A 24,431-nucleotide genomic window follows, 5' to 3' on the forward strand; every position below is an offset into this window, starting at 1 on the left:
AATTCTTAGTTCTTCTGATGCCATTCTCATAGCTACAGTACAGCTGTAGTCTGTGCTTCTGTTTCAGGAAGGTTAGAGCATTAATTCTTTTGGGGGATGTGGGTTTGTTTTTTTGAAACAGTAGCCCTGGCTGTCCTGGAACTCAGTCTGGAGACCAGGCTAGCCTTGAACTCACAGGGATTCACCTGCCTCTAACAGTTAACAATAAAACTACTATTAAAGCTTTGCTATTGAAATGATTAAACATCAGAGGCTAAGATTAGACACTGATATCACAGTTACTGTTCTTTGAGTCTTGTGTGTCCTGCGGTGACATAGTTCTGTAAGATGATGCACCACTTTTCTGTGTTGATTGGCTGGAGCCGGGTCTCTTTATGTAGTCCAACTCACCTTCTTCGCCCTGACCTAAATGCTAAGATTATAGGCTAGTATTGCCTCGCCAGCCTAGGTGAATTTCTTAACTTTATCTTGTAAAAAAGGAACTGATTTGTATCCAGCATACTACAGGCATTAAAGGCCAGTTAAGATAGCCAGGCCCTGGCGATGCTTTTATCACAGCGGTTGGGGCAGAGGCAGGCACATCTCTGAGTTCCAGGGCTACATAGAGAAACCCTTTCTCAAAAACAAAAGAGCTGTGAAGATGGTTCTATGGGGAGAGGAATTTGTAGTCGAGCCTGACAACCTACATTCAATCCCCAAAACCCCCATGAAGGAAGGAAAGAACTGACTCCCATGAATTGTTCTCTGATCTACACACATGCTCAGTGCCGTTCCCACACACACAATCAATGTTTTTTTTTTTTAAAAAAAAAAAAGCCAGTTAAGGTCAGTTTTTAAAATGTAAGAATGAATGTAAGAATGTTTTTTGTTCATTGGAGCGGACTCTTACTATGTAGCCTTAGTAGCCTGGAGTTTACTGCATAGACCAGGCTGACCTCAAACTCACAGAGCCATCTACTTCTGCATCCCAGTGCTTTGTTTAGAGGTGTGTACACCATGCCCAGTCTAAGATTTTTACTATTTTATGTGGTATAGGTGTATGTATATCTAGGCACCTCTTGCATGACTGGTGCCATGGAGGCCAGAAGAGAGTGTCAGATCCCCTGGCACTGGAGTTACAGATGTTGCTAATAAGCTGCCTTGCAGGTGCTGGGGATTGAACCCTAAAGAGCCAGTTCTCTTAACTGCTGAGCCATCTCTCCAGCCCTCTATCAAGTTTAGAGAAAGAAACTCAACTACGAAAACTGTTGTGACATTTTTATTAGATCAAGGCCTAAGTGGTTAGTATAAAACCTCTTAGGTTCAAAGTCAAGATTCCGGGTTTGCTCTACCTTCTGTGTTTGTGTGACTCCGCCTCTCCATTTAAAGTAGTAAATGTATGTCTCTGGGTTATCAGAGTTCATGAGGAGATCCAGATGAAGTACTTAGTGTTAATGGATTAATCTGCATGACTTTAGCTCACTTTATTCCCTGGGGTTTTAGCACCTAGTGTGCTGGGATGTTAGACACACAGCAGTCTGTAGAGAAACGGTTTTACTTACTGCTGTGATGTAAGGCCCTCCTTTTTTGTGGACTCCTTATCTAACATGAATAGCTTGATCAGCTGCAGGCTCGTAAAGTGCCTCTAGCTCCTAAATTCTTTGTAGCTCCTGTGGGAACTCTTTATTTGGCCTGTGCTGTTTACTCCTTTTGTGACCTAATTCACTGTTTCAGCTTGGTTCTAAGCCTATTCCAAACAGAAAAACTGTTCTTATTTGGAAAAGAGCCGCACAATGTAAAAATGCTAAGATAATAGGAACAAAATTTTAGAACATTAACCACCCACCACAGAAAACCCAGTAGAAGCCAGAGAGGGAAGACAGTATAAGCGTATCCAATTGTTAATATTTCTAGGATGAAGGGGAAGATAGTCTGTTAGGTTACAGGTGTAAAAGCAGGCCCATTCTGTAACTGAGGAAGAGGAGAGGAGCAGGAGCGTTTGGGTGGGTTATGCCTTTTAAAAAAATTTATAAGAATTTCATTAAATCCATAATGACAAACTGTTTTTCTTTCAGACAAAATGAGCCTTCCAGTAACAGCCAAGAAAGAAACTCAGATGACAGGCAACCCCAGTGGAGACGAGAAGACCGAGCTCCTTACCAAGACAGAGAGAGCTATGGCCAGCCAGCGAGGCATCACCGTGGACCTCCGCAGCGGGACTGGAAATGGGAAAAGGACAGCTTTAATAACACCAGGAAAAGCAGCTTTCCGCATTTGAGGAACAGCGGTGGGCCAAGAGGAGGTTCTGGGTGGCATATAGGTGCTGCAAGGGGCTCATCAGCCTGGTTCCATAATCACAGCATCTCTGGAGGTTGGCATTCAAACAATGGGGTGGTGGATTGGAACTATAATGGTACAGGAAGGAATTCCAGTTGGCATTCTGAAGGAACAGGTGGCTTTTCCAGCTGGCACAAGAACAACATTAACGGAAACTGGAAATCCAGTGTGCGTGGTACAAATAGTTGGAATTACAATGGCACTGGAGACAAATTTCAACAAGGCAGAAACAGAAATTCTAACTATCAAATGGAAGACAAGACCAAGATGTGGAACAAAAAACCTAATGCGCCAAGTAAGTACAATCAAGAGAGATACAAATGGCAGTGGCGGGACAGCGACGAAGCTGGCAAATATAGAGGTCCTGCCGAGGGCTTTGCCAGTGACAAGTTCCCTTCGGAAGGCTTACTCGAGTTCAGTTTTGAGCAGCGGGAAAGTCAGACCACTAAACAGACAGACACAGCAGCCTCCAAAATTAATGGAAAGAACGGCAACACAGCAAGGGAGAAGTTCCGCCGCTGGGCACCTTATCCTTCCCAGAAGACTCCAGATTTACAGTCGGCCCTCAGAGAAGCCACTGGCAACAAGTCAGAAGTGGCAGATAAACCTCTCTTTAATTTTAGCTTAATAACTGCAGGAATGCAAGAACCCGTTGATAAAACGATGCTAAAAACACAAAAGGAAGTGCGTCCTGGATCTCCCAGTCACAAAGCCAGTCCTGATGGCACTGCTTTCTGTGAGGCAGCGAGAGCTTGCCGTATTACTAAACAGTCTGAACCACATCGGAAGTCAAATAAGAGTCCATTGTTGAAATCCCCTCTCCTTTCACTTCCAACTCCTAAACCAGGCCCTCATAAACATAGTTTAAAGAACCGCTCAAAAAACAATGAAACAAAATCCTTTTCTCCTGGAGGTCGTTCATATCTCTTGAACAAATCCACTGTAGAAGGTAGCCATGGTTCTTCCTACTCACCCAAGTCACATGACTTATGCCCTCGTGTTTTAAAGGGGAGTAAAACTGTGTCAGGCTCTGAAAAGGAACCTGACCAGAAGTTAAATGACACATCACAGAAAACTCAAGAGGCACTCCAGTGTTCCAAAACACCGCGGAAGCCGCTCCTTAGCGCGCCCAAAAGGCCTGAGAACCGTGTTGAAGAAAGTAGGAGTGTAGAAGAGTCAGCAGAAGACTCTGTAAACGTTGACTGTCAGGCACGCGCGGCTGAAATTGATGGTGCCACATCTGATCCAGAAAAGCACAGCGTAAAAAGTGGAGCAGTGGATCTGGCAGCTACAGAGGCCGCATCCTGTAGTGCTCACACTGCGGGTGAGGAGCTAGGGAGCCAGGTCCTAGGCACATCTGGGACCCTTTCCACCTCCCCACACCATCCCACAGTTCACCAGAAAGAGGCCGAGTTAGAGGTAGCGGCAGCAGCCAGTTCACACTCTAGCTTACTGCTAGACTTGAAGACCTCTCTAGAAGGTGTACAGGATAACAACCTTGTTAAATCTGATGGACCTTTTGAAACAGAGAGCTTCGAGGGTGCTAGCTTGGACACAGAGCTTCAGAAAAGTGATATCAGTAATCAGCCCCCAGGCACACTCCTGCCAGATCTAAGTAAACTTGGTTTTCCTGCCTCGCTCCAGAGAGATCTAACCCGACACATTAGTTTGAAGAGCAAAACTGGAACACATCTTCCAGAGCCAAACCTCAATAGTGCTCGACGGATTCGGAATATTAGCGGCCACCGAAAGAATGAAACAGAGAAGGAGTCTGGGCTTAAGCCAACCCTACGACAGATTCTAAATGCCTCAAGGAGAAATGTCAACTGGGAACAGGTCATTCAACAAGTAACCAAGAAAAAGCAAGAGCTGGGCAAAGGTTTACCCAGGTGTGTGCCTCCTTCAGTATCTGTCCTTGCTTTCTTTTGAAGGGTACCGCCGTTTGGCCTTGATTAAAAGAGAGTTTATGTTCTACTTAATTAAATGTATGTCAAAAATATCAATTGTAGATGTCTTCTTTAATTCAGTATCAAACCGTGACTGCCCCTGTCTGGCACATGTGACAGTCTTTCCTGACAGTGCAGTAAAGATAGGGCACACCTGAGAAACTCACTATGGACCTAGGAAAACGCCATCAGAAATCTGTCACTTTGGTTTAAATGGACCAGAGCGTGGTATCTCCCTCTGAACCTTAATGTTTAGAACCAATGGTAAAATTTTCCCTGTATCTGCTCTTGCCGCCTGTCACTCGGCTCAGGGGTACAAAGAGGGTCAGAGTGCTTTCTCCTAAGCTCTCGTCACGTTTTGAGGTGCTGCTCTGAATGGTCAAGGAGTATTCGACATACCTTTGCTTACTTGAAAAACCATAATTTTGCAGCAGTATTAGTGCGACCCTCCAGGCTCAGGGTCTTTACTGTTCTTGCTGATTGCTTTAATTTTTCTTTCTTAGGCCTTTGAATAGTGCATGGGTGGTAAAGTATAGAGAGGCATACTTAGTGGTTGTGAATGCTTGGTAAACTGGTTTCTTTGTTTTTAAAATTTTTATTATGGAAAAAGAGCTCTATTTGAGGGGGGAGGGGCAACCCAGTTGTTACTAACTTGTGTGCACTCTGTAACTGTGTACCGTTCTGTTCTAGTGCCTGTGGCGTTGCAGTGTGTGTTTCCTCTCTGAATCCCTTGCAGGAACTGACCTCTGTAACCTACCACATTACATGGTCCTCCTGTGCTCCTCCCCAGCCGCATCTCATTTGTTCCTTTTTTTTCTCTTTCATTTTTAAAGGTTTGGCATAGAAATGGTACCTTTGGTTCAAAATGAACAGGAAGTCTTGGATTTAGATGAAGAGCCTGATCTGTCCAGTCTTGAAGGATTCCAGTGGGAAGGTATTTCCATTTCCGCATCCTCCGGCTTGGCAAGAAAACGAAGCCTTTCTGAAAGCAGCGTGATCGTGGACAGGGCTCCTGGATATACCTTCTTTAGTGAGGAAGGTACCGGCAAAGAAAATGAACCCCAGCAGGTTGCTTCACCTAGTAACACATTGAGTGCTGCCCCGAGTCAAAAGGCAGCCATGTACCTTGGTCAGGAACCTCTGACTCCCTCTGTCAGAACAGGTGAAAGGGTTGGAAACATTCCTACCCAAAGGCGACATAGTGCACAGTTACCATCTGATCCCATGATGCCTTTCGTGCATTCGGTCAGAGAGCTGCACAGCCAGGAGAGGTCTACACCATCGTTGGAGCACCGAGCCCAGGAGAGCAGTGGAGAGGGAAACTCACTGTCATCAAATGCATCTTCAGTTCATGCGATCTCCAGCCTAGCAGATGCAGCCACTGACAGTAGCTGTACCTCAGGTGCTGAGCAGAACGATGGGCACAGTGTTAGAAAGAAGCGAAGAGCCACCGGGGTGAGTATGAGTCCCCGTGCTTTTGTAAGGTGTCTTGTGTGAAGACCTTGAGTATTGATAAGAAAGGCTCAACTGAGTTTTATTGGGTTATCTGGATGTAGTTTCCTTTGCTCTGAAGTAGAATATAAGATTCTTGACCTTCATCCTTCTGGCTCCTCACCTGAGTAGCTCCACTAAGCTAGATGTAATGTGATATGAATGTACAGTACCAGGAAAACTTGACGTCATCTCCAAAGCAGTGGTTCACCTGCCTAAGGAGAGGTCGTGTCTTCAGGCGAAACTCACTCTGCTTTCATAGAGGCGTGTGCGAATGTGGGACTCGTGGTTAAGCTGGAAGGCTTACCGCTGACGAGATTGGATAGTGGTGGAGTGTGTATACACAGACATTGTGTAATGACTGCTGAGTCCTTGTAATTGTTTTTCGTCCGTAGTACCCCACCTGATCGTGTAACACACTTTGCCTTCATTTAACCCACTTGTACTCCTCTGGCTCCATGATGATGGTGGTGGTGGTGATGGTGATATCCCTGTTCCAAGGTCCCTCTCTGGAAAAACAAAACAAACCAAAAAACTGCTGGTGGTCATACTGTCTGTAATCTGGCACCCCCTCCCTTTGAAACTGAAGTGATTAACAGATTTAGACCTACTTCAAGCCCTGAGTCTACTTCTCTAAGCCAGAGAAGATACTGTTAGTGATTTTAAATATTCTTGAAGCTTGAGGTGTACCCTTTTGAAAAGCCATTATCTTGAGGTTTGCCTACTAGGTAGTTTAGCTTCTTGTTGGAAACTATGGAAATTTAGAGTGGATCCTATGCTGTGACGAAATCAATTAAAATGTCCTTGGGTCTGCCTGTCTCATCTGCAAGTCATTTTACCTACTTGAAAGGCTGGGCATGTGGGCTGTACTAATCTATACCAGAAAGCACTTGACCTTGGGCTTTGTATTAAAAACCTTAAGTCAACTAACAGTTGAGTTGTGCACAAGGCCTGTGTTGTTCTCTCAGAGATGATAGCAGTAGCAAAAGGTAGCATATTAAAACTCATTCCTTTTGTTTCTCTCTTGCAGAATTTCCCTTATTTATATATTCAATATTCAATTTTCTTTCTCTTCAGGATGGATCTTCCCCTGAACTACCAAGTCTTGAGAGAAAAAATAAAAGGAGGAAAATTAAAGGAAAGAAAGGTATGGCTATAGAATTCTATAGCAGAACATAATTGTTTTAATTATTTTGTTTTTGTTTGTTTGGAGTCGGGTTTTTTTTTTTTTTTTTTTTTTTTAAGACAGGGTTTCTCTGTGTTAACAACTCTGGCTGTCCTGCAACTCACAGAGATCCACCTGCCTCTGCCTCCCTAGTGCTGGGTTAAAGGTGTGTGCCACCACTGCCTGGCCTATTGTTTTTATTTTTGCAATGCTAGGGGTTGAATCCAGGGCCTCATACATGCTAGGCAGGTGCTCTACCTGTATCTCTGAGCACAAGAAGTTCCCCACAGCACTTTAGCTTTTTTATAATTTGACATGTCAGTTTCCACTCATCAAACACTGAACATCTGCTTCATAGTACTTACTGTTTGTTTTGAGGTGGTATTGCTATAGTCAATACTGGCCTTTGAGATAGGTATTGTTATGTAGTCAAGACTGGCTTTAGACTTACAGAGATCCTCTTGTCTCAGCCTTCCATGTGCTAGAATTACAAGCTTAGAGCATACCACAAGGCTTGCTGTATGGGTTTTTTGTTTGTTTGTTTGTTTTTATTGAGAAAGGAACTGAATTGTGACTCAGTGGTAAAGTACTTACTTGCCTAGAAGGCATGAGGCCCCTGGTTCAGTCCTTAGCACTGGGTATCACCTGTCTATAGACCCAGGGTGGCCTGGGCTACAATTCTGCTTTAGCCTCTGGAAAGCTAGATTGCAAACTTGTGCCACCATACCTGACTCGTACATGGTTTTTCTTATATTGTGGTCTTGTTTAAAAGCAGAGAAAAGAGTATGGTAGTAGTAGCACACACCTTTAATCCCAGCACTTCGGAGGCAGAGGCAGGCAACCTTAGTGAGTTTGAGGACAGCCAGGACTGTTAAAAAGAAACCCCGTCTCAAAAAACCAAAAAAAAAAAAAAAAAAAAGTGAAGAAAAGTATGATTTCTTGCAATGTTAGTTGCTGCTGCTGAAGAAAACATGCTGCCATATAGAACTGAAAGCTAAGTTATATCCTAGGCATATATGTATAGGCAGGAAATTTCACTGATTCTAATTTCACCAATTAGAATGAGAAGAAACAGGTAATTTAATTAAATTTGTGTCCCTCTCACTTTTTTTTTTTGTTGTCCTGTGACTCAGACTAGCCTTGAACTCAGAGTAGCTCTGCCTCCAAGTCCCAAGTGCTGGGATTGCAGCTGGGAGCCAGCTCACCTGACTTCACCTTTATATTTTTGAGGTTCCGTGTTTGCTTTTCTGATGTGAATTAAGGAGTTTGTAGCAGAAAGAACGGGTTCTGATTTGGGTCCGTTTAGGTTTCTATTCAGCATCTTCATGGGGAGCTTTCGTAAAGAGAACTGCAACACAGTCCCGGAACAAAAAGTGCTCCTCAGCACACCGGGGAGGTGGAGGCAGGAGGATCAGTGAGTAGCTCGAGGTTATCAAATGCTTAGAAAGTTCAAGGCCAAACTCTGCTATGTAATGAGACCCCAACAATAGCAGCAACAAAAACCATAAATAGGCCAGTTGTGATTGGTGCCCTTAATCCCAGCTCTCCACAGAGACAGATGCAAGTGGGTCTGAAAGTTCCAGGTCAGCCGGGACCATGTAGCCCCTGTCTCAAAAAACCAGCAAGAGTCTGGTTAAAGGGAACTGTTTGAATCTGAGAAACAGATGAGAACATGGTTTCAAAGCACGTTCTGTAGTCTGAGGCTCGGTCTCGCCCAACGCCCTAAGTGAGGAGCTCGAAGGACAGCAGAAGAAAGGGAAACACGACCGGAGCCATCCGTTCTAGGGGGGTGGAAACTGAAAGTCCCCTTCTGGTTCTTGTTTTATGAGATCCATGAGTCTTGTTTACCTGTTGGGAAAAAGATGTGTTCGTGCTGAGCATGTGTGTTTCTACCTTTGAAGGAACTATTATTAAACTAGCCCTTTTGTTTTGTTTTGACAGAACGTTCTCAGGTTGACCAGCTACTGAATATCTCCTTAAGAGAGGAAGAACTGAACAAGTCGCTGCAGTGCATGGATAACAACCTCCTGCAGGCGCGGGCTGCTCTGCAGACAGCTTATGTGGAAGTTCAGAGGTTGCTCATGCTCAAGCAGCAGGTAACAGCTGGAGAATACTAGGAACGCTGGCAAGCTTGGTGTTGGATTCGAGAATGCTTAGCAAAGTATTTTACTTTCAGATAACTATGGAGATGAACGCACTGAGGACTCACAGAATACAGATTCTACAAGGATTACAAGGTATTGTGACCTTTTGTTCTCCGTCCGGGTAAAGCAAAGAAGCCATGGGAGTGTCACACAGTTTCCTGCAAGTCTCTAGGGTTTAACCCCGAGGCCTGTGCATCTCAAAAATGTTTTAACAACTGGGCTGAGTCGCAAGGCCTGTGGTCTCCTGCTCAGGAGGATCATGAGATCAAGATTTATCTGGGTTAGAGAGTGAATTCAAGACCCACCTACATCTCAAAATGAGAGAGTAAAAAGAATTAGGGATATAGCTTAGTTGTTGAGTGCTTGCTTGCTATTGGCAAGGCCCTAGGTTCATTTAATAGTGTGGGACTGCAGTAATGGAAGGAGGAAAAGAAGCAGTGGAGACTTTTGGTTAGGAATCAGAAGCACTGGATTCAAATCTTGGCTTCCATTAGTAACTGTATGACTTGGATAAGCTATTTAATATTTTATTTTTTTTCTCTACCTTTGTTGGTTGTCTACATTTTGTTTGGACAAGTTAAAAGGGAAAATGCTATCACATTATTAATTTAATTTCTTATTTGTTTCTATTTTTTATTGTTTGTTTGTTTTTAATGCAGGGTCTTTCAGTGTAGCCCTGGCAGTCCAGGGAATTTGCTCTGTAAACCACACTGGCCTGGAACTCACAGAGATCTGCCCCCTGTGTGCTGGGATTAAAGGCATGAGCCACCATGTCTGGCTAATTTTTATTTATGAGACAGGATCTCATGTAGCTCATGTTCCCTTAAACTTGGTAGGTAGCTAATGATGCTGCTGATTCTCTGTCTCCATCTTCCAAGTGCTGTGATTACAGGCACGGAATACCGTGACCAACTTAAAATTATTTCCGTAACCTTTAATATACATATTGGATGCCAGGTTTGCCGACATGTACCTTTAATCCCAGCCTTGGGACCCTGAGACAAGTGAATCTCTGTGAGTTCAAGACCAGTTTGGTCTATATAATAAGTTCCAGAACAGCTAGCATTACATAGTGTGATCTTGTTTCTAACAAAACAAAGCAAATAAAAACTGACTTTCCAAGTGACATTCTTGCATTTGTATGTGTTATCTATGTTTCCTGTTGTAGAAACGTATGAGCCCTCTGAGCACGCAGACCAGGCTCCCCACAGCTTCACAGCACGAGAACAAAGGAACAGTCAATCTCAGACCTCTGTTGAGACCCCACTGCTGCCTACTCCCTTTTTCCCAGGGTTTCTGGAGCCGCCTCCTTCCCATGTGTCTCTACCATCCACTGGAACCCCTCTCCAATTAACCACGTCTGCTTTCCAAGTCCATGGTACTGTCCCTGACTCATCAGTTCAGATTAAACAAGAGCCCATGTCTCCTGAACAAGAGGGGAGTATGAATGCTGTGCCTCAAGGCCCTGCTTCCAGTGTGTCCAAGGAATTACTGCAGACTAATAGTGAGTAAGCCTTTCTGTAGTTCAGGGCGATCCTGAAGACAACTATACATTAAAGCCTGCTAGAGCAAAGTCACACACAGGTGGATCTCTGAGTTAGAGAGCAGCCTAATCTACAGAGCATGTTCTAGGTCTTCAAAGTAGTTATTATAGTTAGTTTTTTTTTTATTGACATAATTTATATAGGAGGGTCGTTTTCAAATACTTGAGAATGTGGTCGGGGAGATGACTCAGTGGGTAAAGGTGCTTGTTGCCAAGCCTGATGACCTGAGGAAGAGAACCTGGACCCCCCCATGCACAGCTGTGCTAAACACACAGATATAAAATAAATGTAAATTCTTAAGAAACTAATAAAATGTTTCAGAGAATGTAATTTAAGTTTCATTGTTCCCTGATTTTCTCAGAGCTTAATGAATTGACATCACACTGACATTTCCACAGGGTTTCATTTGTGGTTTGATGCTCGGGTTAATATTGGTCACCCTGTTTGTGTGCTAAGGTGTGTACTCTGAATTTCTGAGCACTTAACTGTCTTTATTACCTCAGATGTAAGCCAGGATTGATTAAAAACCTGAGAGGCCAGTGGTTGTATTGGCCATAGGGTTCTGATGTTCACAGGGATTAACAGGAATTTATGTGGGTTGAGAAGGAGCCAGAACTTAACACTTGCCGGGTTAACATTTGAGAATAACTTCTTAGCTGTTTTCGTTACTTCAAATCCTATCATATTAAACACTCAGTCAGAGAACAGACAGTCCAAATGAAATGGCTCAGCAGACATAAGCTAGCCAAGGCAAGCCTGCCAGCTCAAGTCTGATCCCTGGAACCCACGTAAAAAGCTGCCTGCGGTGGCACATATCCAATCCCAGCACTCTTTGGTGTGGGAGGTCAAGATGTGAATGACTTGGAAGCTTGCAGGCCAGCTAGCCTCAAGAATGAAGCACAGCAGCAGAAAACAAGCGAGCCTGCCTCAGTACGGTAGAACACAAGAACTGACACTCAGTATTGTCCTCTGACCTGCACACTTACGCCATGGTATGTACACACACATATGCTCCCTCTGCCAAAAGTCAAAGAGGCATTGTGTGATTCCTTAAGCTTAAAATGGTTTTTAAGAAATTACCTCAGCTTCTGCTATTGGTACCCTGTTGCAGTATTTATGCAGATGCCAGTATCGAATGTCTATGATCTGTCATATTGAATTTTAAGTTACTTTTATGGGATTAGTATTTAGGTTTTTAAAACTATGATGCGTTAGAGTTGGTGAGGTGACTGCAGCCTGAAGAAAGCCTGGGTTTAATCCCCAGTCCAATACTGTAAAAAGAGAGAAGTGACTTCTGCAGATTGTCCTCTGACCTTCACACATGCCCACATACACAAATAAAATTAGCAAAAAGAAATACAATTTATGCAGTGAATTATACTGACTTTTGAATAGATTATCCAATAAAAATTAACTGGATATATTTTGTTATGTATTTCCTATCTTTTAAGGGGGTAGGCTGCTGGAGATTGCATTTTAGGCAAAGTCAGTACTGCCGCAGAACTACATTTCAGCTGTATTTCAGTCTGTCTTAAACCATAAGTGTCTGTTTGTTTACATGCTGACTGTATAATAGAGAAATCATAATTTACCATAGTCTGACCTTAGTCTGTGGGAGAGCTAAGGAGGAGGTTCTGTGGATGAAATCATTTACTCTTATAAACGCTGAGGATCCACGTTGTAATCCCGCACGCTACCGTAAAATGAGACTCAGATAGAATCAAGAAGTCCATGCATCGACCAGCCTCAAGTACACAGTGCATTGGCAGAAGCAGTAAGAGATTCTCTGCCTCCATGCAAGGTAGAAAGTAAGAATGGCTCCCAAAAGCTGTCCTCTGACCTCCACACAAGTTCCTGGGCATGTGTGCACTGGAACTTATTCCTTGTATGCATGCATGCATACACGCAAAGCCTGTATACCATTAAATATGTGAACATTTTTTTTAAAGATTTTATTTATTACATATACAATACAGTGTTCTGCCTCCATGTCAGAAGAGGGCATCAGATATCATTTGAGATGGTTGTGAGCCACCATGTGGTTGCTGGGAATTGAACTCAGGACCCCTGGAAGAACAGTCAGTGTCCTTAACCTCTGAGCCATCTCTCCAGCCCCAATATGTGAACATTTAGAGTTGAAGAGAAATCAGTAGGCACAGTCCCTGGCTGCAGAAGCTGATTTTCTGTTTGATTTCCTGATTCAGGAGTGGTCAGTGACAGCTTCCCAGTTTACCCAGCCAACCCTGCATCAGTAACTTCAGAGTCAACGGAAAGCTGCCTGGAGGCTAACCGAGATAAGAATTCTCCTGTGGGGCAAGTAAATTCCAGAAGCAGAGAAAACTCCCTCTCCTCCCAGTCTCCTGAGGGCATAAACAAAGGTGAAGAGTCTGCCAAAGGCAGCAGCGGATCTGAAGCCTGTAGCAGTTCTTTTCTGAGGCTGTCTTTCACTCCCGAAACCCCTGTGGAGAAGGAGACTCACTCTCCAGCTGAGCAGCAGGCTGAATCCACTCTGGCATCAGCGGAAACTAGAGGGAGCAAGAAGAAGAAGAAACTCCGGAAGAAGAAGACGCTAAGGGCCACCCATGTTCCCGAGAACAGTGACACTGAACAGGATGTGTTCACTGCTAAGCCTGCAAGAAAGACAAAGGCTGGAAAGGTAGCTAAAGGGGGGAAGGTAACGACCTCCACCCGGGAAGACAGCAGAACTGGGCGGGAGCAAGAACCTCTGGGAGCGGAGCCTGACAGTGAGTCCTCCCTGGAAGTCCTGGAAGTCCCTAATCCTCAGTTAGAGGTAGTTGCCATCGATTCTTCTGAATCTGGAGAAGAGAAACCAGACAGCCCATCAAAAAAAGACAGCTGGAGCTCTGCAGAGCAAAACCCAGTAGAAGCCTCTCGTTGTGGTTGTGATGAAGTTAGCTCTACCAGTGAGCTTGGCACCCGCTACAAGGATGGCGTTCCTGTCAGGTAAGGCTTAACTTAAGTTCATACCCAGGTTCCTGAGAAACGGCCCAGAATCAAGTATAGCAAGGGCTGAGGAAAACCCATAATTCATTGCATTTTCCATCAGATCCAATCAGGAGCAAGCATACATCCTGAAGAACCTCTAGCCCACACGTGATCAAGCACGGGATCAAGCACGGCCAGTGCACAGGGCTCAAATAAAGTTGTTTAGGGGAATAAAAAACGCGTGGCTTGTTAATCTCCCATAAACAATGGCCTCCAGCATTTCTAGAACCATCTGTCCTTGGGCAAGGGGCTCACAGATTAGAGGCATTTTTGTTTCAGGGATCTCTAGGGCATAGTAATTAGAACCTAAACTGTATCTTTGGCTCTCACAACTGCTCTTTCAGTTACTCTTTGTTGTTGTTTTAAAGCCAGGGTTTCTCTGTATAACCCTAGTTGTTTGTTCTAGAACTTGCTCTGTAGACCAGGCTGGTGGCCTTAAACTCAGAGATCCACCTGCCTCGGCTAGAATTAAAAGCATTTGCCACCACCACCCAGCTTCATTTTCTCTTCTAAGTAGAATTTTAGAATTTATAAATCAAAAATTATGTGAAAAAAGATATGAACAGGGGAAAATCAAATCTTGGAAGTTGGGGTTTTTTTTGGGGGGGGTGTTGTAAATTTCAAAGAAATTTCAGGTGGAAAAATTGAGTTAGAAAATTTTTAGTTTTACCATCTGTCCTGGTCTCCAGATGCCAAGAAATTGTTGCTTTTATTTTTTCAGTGTGGCAGAAACTCAGACAGTGATCTCCTCCATAAAAGCATCCAAGAACTCTTCAGGTAATTGTTCTGTTTGTTTAAAAGTAGCTGCGGGGAAAGGGTTCTTAGAGTTTAGAAGTCTAGTTAGTTTAAACCTATTTACTAGTGTTCACAGAGCAGGAGTTGAAGTGAGAGGTTACAGCGCCAAGTCTGTAGGTCCTGAACTTTGCAAGCTCACGCGCACATCTGTCTTAACTGGTTCCCTTTTCTGACCTCATTGGTTTTAAAGTTGTTTTTTGGTGGAGTCTTCCCAATGAAGAACTTTGAAAATTGTGATGTTCTGCTTGGGGAGCTAGGACTTAGGAGAATCTTTCGGTGATTTCATTCAAATCCTCTAGATGCTTGTGATGACTTTGACTTAGTATCTTTTCATTCTGTAGCAGACATGTGTCTGAAACCTGTTTCTGATTTCTAGAAATATCTTCAGAGCCAGGAGATGATGATGAGCCAACAGAAGGGAGCTTTGAAGGACACCAAGCTGCAGTGAATGCAATTCAGATATTTGGAAACTTGCTTTACACTTGCTCGGCAGACACAAGTGTCCGAGTCTATAATTTGGTGGTAAGAGTGATGTTTGGAGAACCTCTGGTTGCAGCCTTTAGAACTCACTCATGTTGTTCCTAGCATCAATGGAGGGAACAAGCGTACTGGCTTCCCAGGGGGTGTAGGCTGTCCTAGAGGCAGTGGATCATGCAGTCCACGGGGACAGCTCTGCCTTCTCTAGTCACATTTCCTAAAATGTGGTTCTGAGAGGTGCCTACCTCTCAGGTATTTTCCTCTCTCCATTAGAAAAAAACCCTCCTTTGCAAGCAGTTATGTAATCTAGGGGCGTGAGAAGTATTGGAAGTGATCCCAGGAAGAAAGCAGTATGAGTATGTGCTCTACAAAAGCAGAGCTGGGTGTGGTAGCATATGCCTGTGATCCCATCACTTGGAAAATAGAGACAGGAGGATCGGGAGTTTAAAGCTACCCTCTGGTACAAAGGCTTGAAGTGTTTTAAGCTACATGAGTCTGTGTCTCAAAACACCTAAATCTAGGAAATCAGGTCTAGAGTTCAAGTTGTGAGATGTGTGTATTGATGTATGTATGTATATTCTAAATAGATCTTGTTATATATGCAGACATAGCATTTAAGATAGATTTTTCCTAAGCTACTAGGACCAGTGATAGCACCTGATATTTTTTTTAAATATTTATTATGTATACAATATTCTGTCCGTGTGTATGCCTGCAGGCCAGAAGAGGGCACCAGACCCCATTACAGATGGTTGTGAGCCACCATGTGGTTGCTGGGAATTGAACTCAGGACCTTTGGAAGAGCAGGCAATGCTCTTAACCACTGAGCCATCTCTCCAGCCCCAGCACCTGATATTTTTAAATTGTTGTGCAATCTCATAATCTGGTAATCAAATGCATAACTCTCTGGACAATTAGCAGCATTTTGGATTTGCTAGGTTCCTTGGTCCATATATTAGAAAAACTTGACCTAGGCATTAAGTGAAATTCTCTCCTGCCTCATTGTGAACCACCTAGGTATTTTTGGGTGTGGCTTAGTAAGTATATGGTTGTAGGTATCTCACTGTATGTGACTTTGTTGGGCATCAGTGGACAGATGTTCACTGAGCACACTTTGTGTACTGAGCAGCATAATTGGGGTGAATATAGGAATGAACTGAAAGTTTTTGCTTTTTTTTTTTTTTTTTTTTTTTTTTTAGATTTTAAAAAAAAGGATTAAAAAAAGATTTTGGAGCCTGTCCTGGAACTAGCTCTTGTAGACCAGGCTGGTCTCGAACTCATAGAGATCTGCCTGCCTCTGCCTCCCAAGTGCTGGGATTAAAGGCGTGCGCCACCACCCGCCCGGCCTTTTGCTTGTTTTTATTAACAAAGGACATTGTCTAAGTCCTCTGTATTGGTTACTCTTCCTGTCACTGTGATAAAACACCATGACCAAGGCATCTTCTAGAAGAAAGGGTTTGTTTGGGCTTCCAGTTCCAGAGGGCTGTATTCCTAGTGGCAGGAACAGGGTGGCAGCCAGCACAGTGAATGAGGAAATTCCCATCTTAAACCTCAGGCATGGAGCAGAGAGAGTGAGCTGGAAATGCCTGCCCCCTTTGACATAGCTTGTCCAAGCAAGGCTGTACCGCCTAAACCTTCCCCAGACAGCATCATCAGATACTTAAAGACTGGTGAACATTTCTGGCGCAAACCACCATACCTTCTAAATCCTGTACGTAAGAATCTGACCTGTGCTTGACTTTCAGAGTCGGAAGTGTATTGGTGTCTTCGAGGGCCACATTTCCAAAGTGAACTGCCTGCTTGTCACTCACACCTCTGGGAAGAATTCTGTCCTGTACACTGGTTCCAGTGACCACACCATTCGCTGCTATGATGTCAAGGTAGGCGGCTCTAGAGAAGTCAGAGTGGTAATATTGAACCTTTAACTATATTTTCTGTTATTCTTCTTCTTTGACTTTCTCATTTTGTTTCTGAGTGTATTTTAGCATGCTGATACTATCTTAGGTAGATAGAAGATTCAGCATGAACCACATTTTCTGTTTGTTCATCAGTATCTATTAGTTTAATTAACAGTATAGTTCCCTTGGTCTTTCTCATAAATATTCTCTTATATCATGTGTCAGAATTAATCTTAGTTGCAATATTTTAATTATACTTATTTACTTTGTATGTGTGTGGAGGCCAGAGAATGACTCACTGAGTTTTTCCTCTCCACCTTGTGGTCCAAGGGATCAAACGTAGGTTTGATCAAGTTTGGCTGCAGGACCCTTCATCTGCTCGGCCATCTCACTGGCCCCTGTTAATTTAATTTCTTTAAAAGTTAAATTTTATCGAGTCTAGAGAAACAAGTCAGTAAAGTGCTTGCCTTGAAGAAGACCTGAATTCTTTCCCCAGAACTCACTTTAAAAAGCTGAGCTTAGGGCTAGAGAGGTGGCTCAGAGGTTAAGAGTACTGGCTGCTCTTCCCAGGGTCCTAAGTTCCCAGCACCCACATGGTGGCTCACAACCATCTGTACTGAGATCTGGTGCCCTCTTCATGGCCAAAGTTCAGATCCATGGGGTCCATATGATGGAAGGAAGGAACTGGCTCTGTACATTGTCCTCTGGCTTCCACACTGGGACGCATGTGTCAGAACAAACACTGAGAAACAGGCATGAGCCATTACACCTAGTATAGGATATGCTGGGGATTGAACCCAGGACTCCCTGCCTGCTAGACAAATACTCTACCAACTGAGCCACATCGCCAGCCTGCCAAATGCAGCTTTATAATTTATTTATCTTTATTTATTTCAGAAGCTTAACACTCAAGTCAGCCCTTTTAAGAATTTATACATTTTTAGTTAGAAATACCAGTATGGTTAAACTGTTTTTTGATAGTACTCTTACACCCTGGGATCTCGACCTTATATTTTAAAGAAGAAAAATACTTAAGATAATCTACCATGCTTTTCAGCCTCATTTTAAAGCATTTTGAGGAACAACTGTTCACACATTTACCACTATCCTCTGTTAGTAAGGGATTGTTTGGGGTGGGGGGGGTTTTGTTTTGTTTTTTCAGACCCGAGAATGTATAGAACAGTTAAAGCTGGAAGACCGGGTTCTCTGCCTTCATAATAGATGGAAAATCCTCTATGCTGGACTAGCAAATGGCACTGTGGTCACTTTCAACATAAAGGTCAGTGGTTGGGGAGTGGGCTGAATTTCCCTGCTGTGGGAAATAATGGGAGGCCATCTCTTTCTTCTGGTTTGAGGAAAGAACTAGCCTTTATTTAAAAACAGTTGTCTTCTAGTGCAAGTGAAATCTGTCCTCCTTTCTGTCTGCTCAGACAAATGCCAGGACCAAAATGTAGCCCTACTAAATTAAACTAAGCCTGAATATTTGGGCCAAATAATGAGTCATGAATTAAATCAGTCTATCTCGTGACAGCATGGAAAATGAATCTGGGCCCCTGACTTCTGACGCAAATGAGGATTGGAGGCTGACTTAAGGTTCTGTGAGGGAAAGTCAGTCAGAGGTCTCCTCTAACAGCTGTACAGCGTCATTCTTTTCCAGCCCAAGGATGAATCCATTTGGTGAGCAAACTTCACCATCTTCCTGTCCTGGGCCCCAGAGTAGCCTGGTTTCTGTTGCTGTGATGAAGTAACCCAGCCAAAAAGCAACTCAAAGAGGAAAGGTTTATTTAGCTGATAGTTCCAGGGTAGACGGAGTGGAAATCAAGGCAAGAACAGAAGGAAGTGAATACATGCAAACTTTTTACTCAGCTCTCTTGCTTCACTTTCCTAATCAGGCACCAGACCCGAGAACGGTACCACCCGTACTGGGTAGTCCCTGTCTTCCCTCAGACTTACACAGGCCAACCTGACGACCTTCATTGAGACTCTTCTTCCCAGCTGAGCCTAGGTTGTGTCTAGTTGATAAATAATTTCCCGATGGCCTGGTAGTAGTGAGCTTATACGTCAAGAGCCTTGCTCCCATTTCTGCTTTGGAAAGTAAGTGCACTCTGACAACTTGGAGAAGCCTTACTAGTTAAGAGTCGGGAAGACCTTGTCAGAGGCTTTGTGGGCAGCTGGCGTGGAAGGATAGGCTAGGGTGAAGAAGAGGAAATGTGTACCGGAGCATGGCTTGTGAGTACGGCTGCTTGGGGCACCGCGTCCCTGTCAGTCTTAGTGCTCCTGGTGCAGCGCTGGCTGGCACCGTATAAGGAATGTGATGGAGCATGGCTTTGCTTTTTAGAAACCTTTAAAATGAAATGTGAAGACTCTAGTGTGTTTATAACCAAGTGATTTGGTTCATGATGTAATACATACAGATTTTTTTTAACTGAAGACATGAGTGTCACTCTCCTGATCAGATTGAATTAAGCACTAGGAATAAGGACATAAGAGTAAATTAAAATTTTATTTATAAAGGACAGAAGCTTGATAGTTATAAAATGTTTTTTCTCTTTTGTACAGTTATTTAATGTCAGAGATCAATTACAAAGGGAGCATTTGGTGATATCAGATGGAAAAGGGTCTTACATGGTGGGAAGTTGAGAGAGGGAGCAGGTTTGAAAGGGTTGGGTGTGAATAGGTTGAACTCTTTGCTTCATTGGTTGCCTCTGCCCCTATAATGCGGAACATAGTACTGCACACCAGACTGTTTCTCACTCAGCCCTGAACTCCAGGCTTTCCTTAACGTATCAAGATTGTTTAGCTGCCAACGGCCGCTTTCTGCTTAGTTTCTGGGAGTTTTACTTCATGTATGTACCTTCTGTACCTTTTAAAAAATTGGGGGGGGGGGATGAGCAGCTTTGTGAATAAGACTGGCAAGCAGGGTAGGAGAAGGGAAACATGAGTGAAGTGTGAGGTGAAACACGTATTGTTTATAGAGTTTATGGTGTAAAGATGCCATTCTGATATAAAGGCTGCTATTTTCTGTTAAATGACTTCATGAGAGATAACATCTCCAGAAAGAGGGAGAGGCAGTTTGAGGTATCAGAAGATGAAAGTAAGACTAATGTGGAGAATTTGAGGATTTTTTTTAAGTTCGTTTTGTTTGTTTTAGATTTATTTATCTTATTTAATGTGTAAGAGTATTTTGCTGCATATGTCTGTGTACCACATGGCCACAGGAATCAGGTCCATCCCTGAGAGTTTGAACTTTTTATTAAATTGTAGAGCTGGTTCAATGGTTAAGAGGACCAGAGTTCAGTTCCCAGCGCTCACGTCTGCTGCTTGCAATACCAGTAACTCAGATCCAGGAGGGCTGGTACTTCTTATGGCCTCCATGGGGACTGAACACACATGGCAGAGCGCCCCTCCCTTCCAGTCACACGAACATACACATAAGTGAAATAAATCTAAAATGGTCTAAGAAAATGAGTACCTCTCAGGAGAGATTTTTTGAACCATCATGAGCTATGTATCATATCTTTTGGGGGACAAATGGGAAGATAGGTATAGTGGCTCTTGCCTATAATCTCAGCACTGGGAAGGCTAAAACAGGAGAATTTTTGTGAGTTTGAGTGTAGTCTGGGCTGGCTACATAGTAAGTTCAAGGCTTGGCTGGGCTGCTTAGCAAGACCCTGTTTCAAAAAAGGAAAAATAACTGAGAGAGTCTACAGAAACTGTTGGCAAAAACTCCACTGGAATTGACATGTTATCAGGGTCAGGACAGTTCAGGCTGAGCTATAAAATAATTTGTAATGTATGATTTTGCCTTACTAGATTAGGGAAAAGAGGTCCCAAGATAGTTGGAACTGGCACGCCAGGGATTGGAACATTCAGGATTTAGGGTGGGCAGTAGATGTGAGTTTGTAGCAGTTTTGGTTAGATGTTTTTGAGGTTTTCTTGCTAAGTTGGTTTTATAGAATGTTGGTTTGTTTTTTAGAACAACAAGCAACAGGAGATCTTCGAATGCCATGGCCCTCGGGCAGTGAGCTGTCTCGCCACAGCTCAGGAAGGTGCCCGCAAACTGCTGGTCGTAGGATCTTATGACTGTACCATTAGTGTCCGTGATGCACGGAACGGGCTCCTGCTCAGAACCCTGGAGGGCCACAGCAAGACCGTTCTTTGTATGAAGGTGAGTAAATAGGTTTGGCCATTCCCACTACCGTGTGGTGTGTTGTGAGAGTCCTGTAAAGAGCACAGTCAAGGAGATTCACAGAATGACAACCATTTGTAATAATGCTGGCAAGAAACAATGTATTTTACTGTAGTGTGGGCACAGTCTAATGCCCTTCTAGGGCAGTTCATGGTCAGTCTGCAGAGGTCATGAACCTAGTAATGTTCTGGCAGGTTCATCACAGTGCCTAGTGGTAAGACATGCATTTCCAGTTAGAAAACTTGTCTGGGAAACATTATTTTATACACAGTTTGTATTCATCTCAAAATGAATGGATGGAAAGTCCCATTTGCCACTGTGTGTTAATGTCACCTTGCACAAAAACTAACTCGCTGGTTTTCTTTAAGGTGGTGAATGACCTTGTGTTCAGCGGCTCCAGTGACCAGTCAGTCCATGCTCACAACATCCATGTAAGCTGGGGGTGAGGTGGAAGGAAGTTTGGAAGGCTTCCTCAGCACTCTTAATCAGAGAAAGACTTGAAGTTTCATTTGATTGCCTCTTTTAAGCTTGAGGACCATGGCTCTCAGAGAGTGTTTAAAGTAGAACAGATACAGATAACCGGTTTGAGACTGCCCTTAGTTCTCAGATGCAGCGCAGAAGCTCGGTTCCTGGTCTGCAGGTGGAGTCCAGTCCATCCTGACTTTTACTGGACCAGTGAAATGATGAAAGTGAGAGGACAGCTTGGCTCTCATTTCTTAGCTCAGATTTATATGTTTGTATATTGTGTATGCATATATAAAAAAGATATCTTGGGTATAAATATAAAATTTGTTTCATGTACACATAGCCTGAAGATAATTTTGTTTTTTAGTGTGTCTGAGTTTTGACTGTAAATGGGGTAAGGTATAGAGTTTTTCACTTGAGATTGATGTCTATGCTATAAACTTGTGGATTTTGGAGCATTTATGACTTTTGGATTGGGGATACTCTTGCTCCAGAAATAGAAGGGCTGGTAAATGGCTTAGCAGGTAAAGGAGCTTACCCCGAAATCCCATAAACTAAGTTTCATCCCCTGAACCCACATGGCAGAAGAGAACTGACTCTCCAAGTTGTGTATACGAAATACACAAAGTCAACAAACGTTAGTCACAGGACATGTGTAGTGTTTTCTGTGCGACAGTCCTGTGAGAGTGACACCGTGCTGCTAGCAGTAGAGTGGCTGTGCTTGTCTACAGCGCCTCGGAATAGTTTCCTTAGAACCTTGCAGTCAGGCGGTGTTGCTAGAACCCTAAAAGCCAGACTAGGGACTGTCCCTCTTTTCTGATGCAGACTGGTGAGCTTGTGCGCATCTATAAAGGTCACAATCACGCAGTGACTGTGGTGAATATCCTGGGGAAGGTGATGGTGACTGCCTGCCTGGACAAGTTTGTCCGAGTCTACGAATTACAGGTAGGATTGGGCCCGTGTGTTTGGCATGACTGCTTTGAGGAGATGGTCTGGAGTAAGGATAGGCACCTTCAAATCTACACTCTCAAAAGCCTTCCAAAATGATTAGGAAGCAGCCAGGCCAAAGACTACACCCAGAAACCACCCTGAGATACTTGGCTCAGGCTCCTAGTTGTCAAAATTAGCATGGTTTTTTACCATCTTCCATTCTCTTTTGGGGGGATAGGGTGGATAAGTGGACAGGGATTGAGACAGGGCTGTGTAGCCCATTGGCCCCAAACTTCCAATGTAGCTGAGGATGTCTCTGAATTCCTGACCTTGCTGCCTTCACCTTCCAAGTGCTGAGCTTAGTGTTACCATTAACAAAACTTAGATGCTTTCTGAAGAGCATCCGCAGCCTCTTAAACCCTGTCCAGTTCTCCTCATAGTGACTTCGGGTTTGAGACTTTGATTGTAAAGACATTGGTGTCAAGTCCTTCACTGACTTAATTCTCTAACTTTTTTTCTTCCACCTAAGTCCCATGATCGACTGCAAGTTTATGGAGGACACAAAGACATGATTATGTGTATGACCATCCATAAAAGTGTGGTGAGTATTGCTTATTTTGTCAGATGTTTGCCTCTGAATGTGTTTACTTCAGCCCCCATATGCTGATAATAATGTGTCTGCCTTTACTACTTCCAAAGTGACATCTTACCAACTTGATTGTGATGTGGCCTGTGTCGTGTCATAATAGTGGGAAGCAACCCAGCAACATTATTGATCATTCTGTGTCTATGAATAGCTAAAATAAGTCAAATCTATATTACCACTGTTAATGGAATATGCAATTAGATGCTTTAAAAAGAATGAGTGCTGGCTGGGCGGTGGTGGCGCACGCCTTTAATCCCAGCACTTGGGAGGCAGAGGCAGGCGGATCTCTGTGAGTTCGAGACCAGCCTAGTCTACAAGAGCTAGTTCCAGGACAGGCTCCAAAACCNAAAAAAAAAAAAAAAAAAAAAAAAAAAAAAAAAAAAAGAATGAGTGCTATGAGTGCTGCTTTTGCAGACATGCTCTGAACAGGACACTGGGAACTAAGAAGATTTGGCCAATGTGGCATTGTTAGAGCCAACTTACCCAATCCTACTTAACTAACTTCCTTTCTTATTTGTTTAGACAGGGTTTTACTGTGTAGTCTTGGCAGGCCAGGCCTGGAACTCACTGTGTAGACCAGACTGGTCTGGAACTCAGAGAGATAAGCCTGCCTCAACCTCCCAAGTGCTGGGATTAAAGGCTCCCTGCTTAGTTTAGAGGGTTTTATTTTTAGTTGTGAGCTTGAACTGGGATGGATGTTTTCAAGATCTTGAGTAGTAAAACCCTTTTTTTGCATTGAATACAGACTCCCAGTAGGCAGCACTGTCCCAGTACAGAGTAAGCAGGAACCTTGGAGCCCTGCCATCCTTGCTGTGAGCCACAGCTCAAGGGTGACCTCTCAGGAGCACAGTTTCAAGGGGGCTCTGATCAAAGGTCAGGAAATTACTGCTCCACTTTGGTGTCTGAACCCAGGTTTCATGTGAGGTTTCTGTTTGTTTATACTTCCATGAAGGGTGTTTTTATATTTGTTTCTTCGTGTATATTTAGTTTGATACCCTGAACCTCTTTCTCCAGATTTATACTGGTTGTTATGATGGAAGCATCCAGGCTGTGCGACTGAATCTGATGCAGAATTACCGCTGTTGGGTAAGCCAGACTGCAGAGTTGCTCAGTCCTGAGCTGGTTTATAGATCTTCCTGATCTTTGTTGTAGCATTTGAGTCTCGTGATCTGCTTTATGCCTTTCACTGTATGGCAGAGGAGCTTCATTTTGGATGAATACACAAAACGTTCTTTTATTTTATCGAAAAATCTCAAGTTTGTTATAAGATATGTAAACAGTGTCATCTCACTTTTCTTCAAGGTTTTGGTTTGGGGAATTTCTGTGAATGGGTTTTGTTTTGTCTTGTTTGTACTAAGGGTTAAACATCACCTGTGATAGGCAAGTCCTTAGTCTTTACTTTTATAGCCTCTCCCCCCC

The 24,431-nt window shown here is 43.5% G+C and overlaps 1 protein-coding gene across 4 annotated transcripts in view; it reads left to right on the forward strand.

Annotated features, from left to right (window-relative positions):
* Znf106 (zinc finger protein 106) overlaps window positions 1-24,431 on the forward strand; it is a 52,594-nt gene that overhangs the window by 21,926 nt on the left and 6,237 nt on the right. For 2 of the 4 annotated variants that reach the window (XM_050134254.1, XM_050134255.1), the window contains 15 exons: window positions 5,096-5,717; window positions 6,831-6,900; window positions 8,860-9,014; window positions 9,095-9,155; window positions 10,231-10,566; window positions 12,811-13,570; window positions 14,334-14,389; window positions 14,784-14,929; window positions 16,630-16,764; window positions 17,945-18,061; window positions 20,759-20,950; window positions 21,340-21,402; window positions 22,262-22,381; window positions 22,896-22,967; window positions 24,027-24,098. In XM_050134254.1, the coding sequence (XP_049990211.1) occupies window positions 5,096-5,717; window positions 6,831-6,900; window positions 8,860-9,014; window positions 9,095-9,155; window positions 10,231-10,566; window positions 12,811-13,570; window positions 14,334-14,389; window positions 14,784-14,929; window positions 16,630-16,764; window positions 17,945-18,061; window positions 20,759-20,950; window positions 21,340-21,402; window positions 22,262-22,381; window positions 22,896-22,967; window positions 24,027-24,098 (2,977 nt within the window). Of the gene's footprint in view, window positions 1-2,054; window positions 4,206-5,095; window positions 5,718-6,830; window positions 6,901-8,859; window positions 9,015-9,094; window positions 9,156-10,230; window positions 10,567-12,810; window positions 13,571-14,333; window positions 14,390-14,783; window positions 14,930-16,629; window positions 16,765-17,944; window positions 18,062-20,758; window positions 20,951-21,339; window positions 21,403-22,261; window positions 22,382-22,895; window positions 22,968-24,026; window positions 24,099-24,431 lie in introns of all 4 variants that reach the window. The other 2 variants (XM_050134252.1, XM_050134253.1) reach the window with 2 other exon arrangements.

Source organism: Alexandromys fortis, unplaced genomic scaffold (genome assembly GCF_014885135.2).
Source record: "Alexandromys fortis isolate MF-2015 unplaced genomic scaffold, M_Fortis_MF-2015_v1.1 scaffold_6, whole genome shotgun sequence".
In the NCBI taxonomy this organism is placed as follows: domain Eukaryota; kingdom Metazoa; phylum Chordata; class Mammalia; order Rodentia; family Cricetidae; genus Alexandromys; species Alexandromys fortis.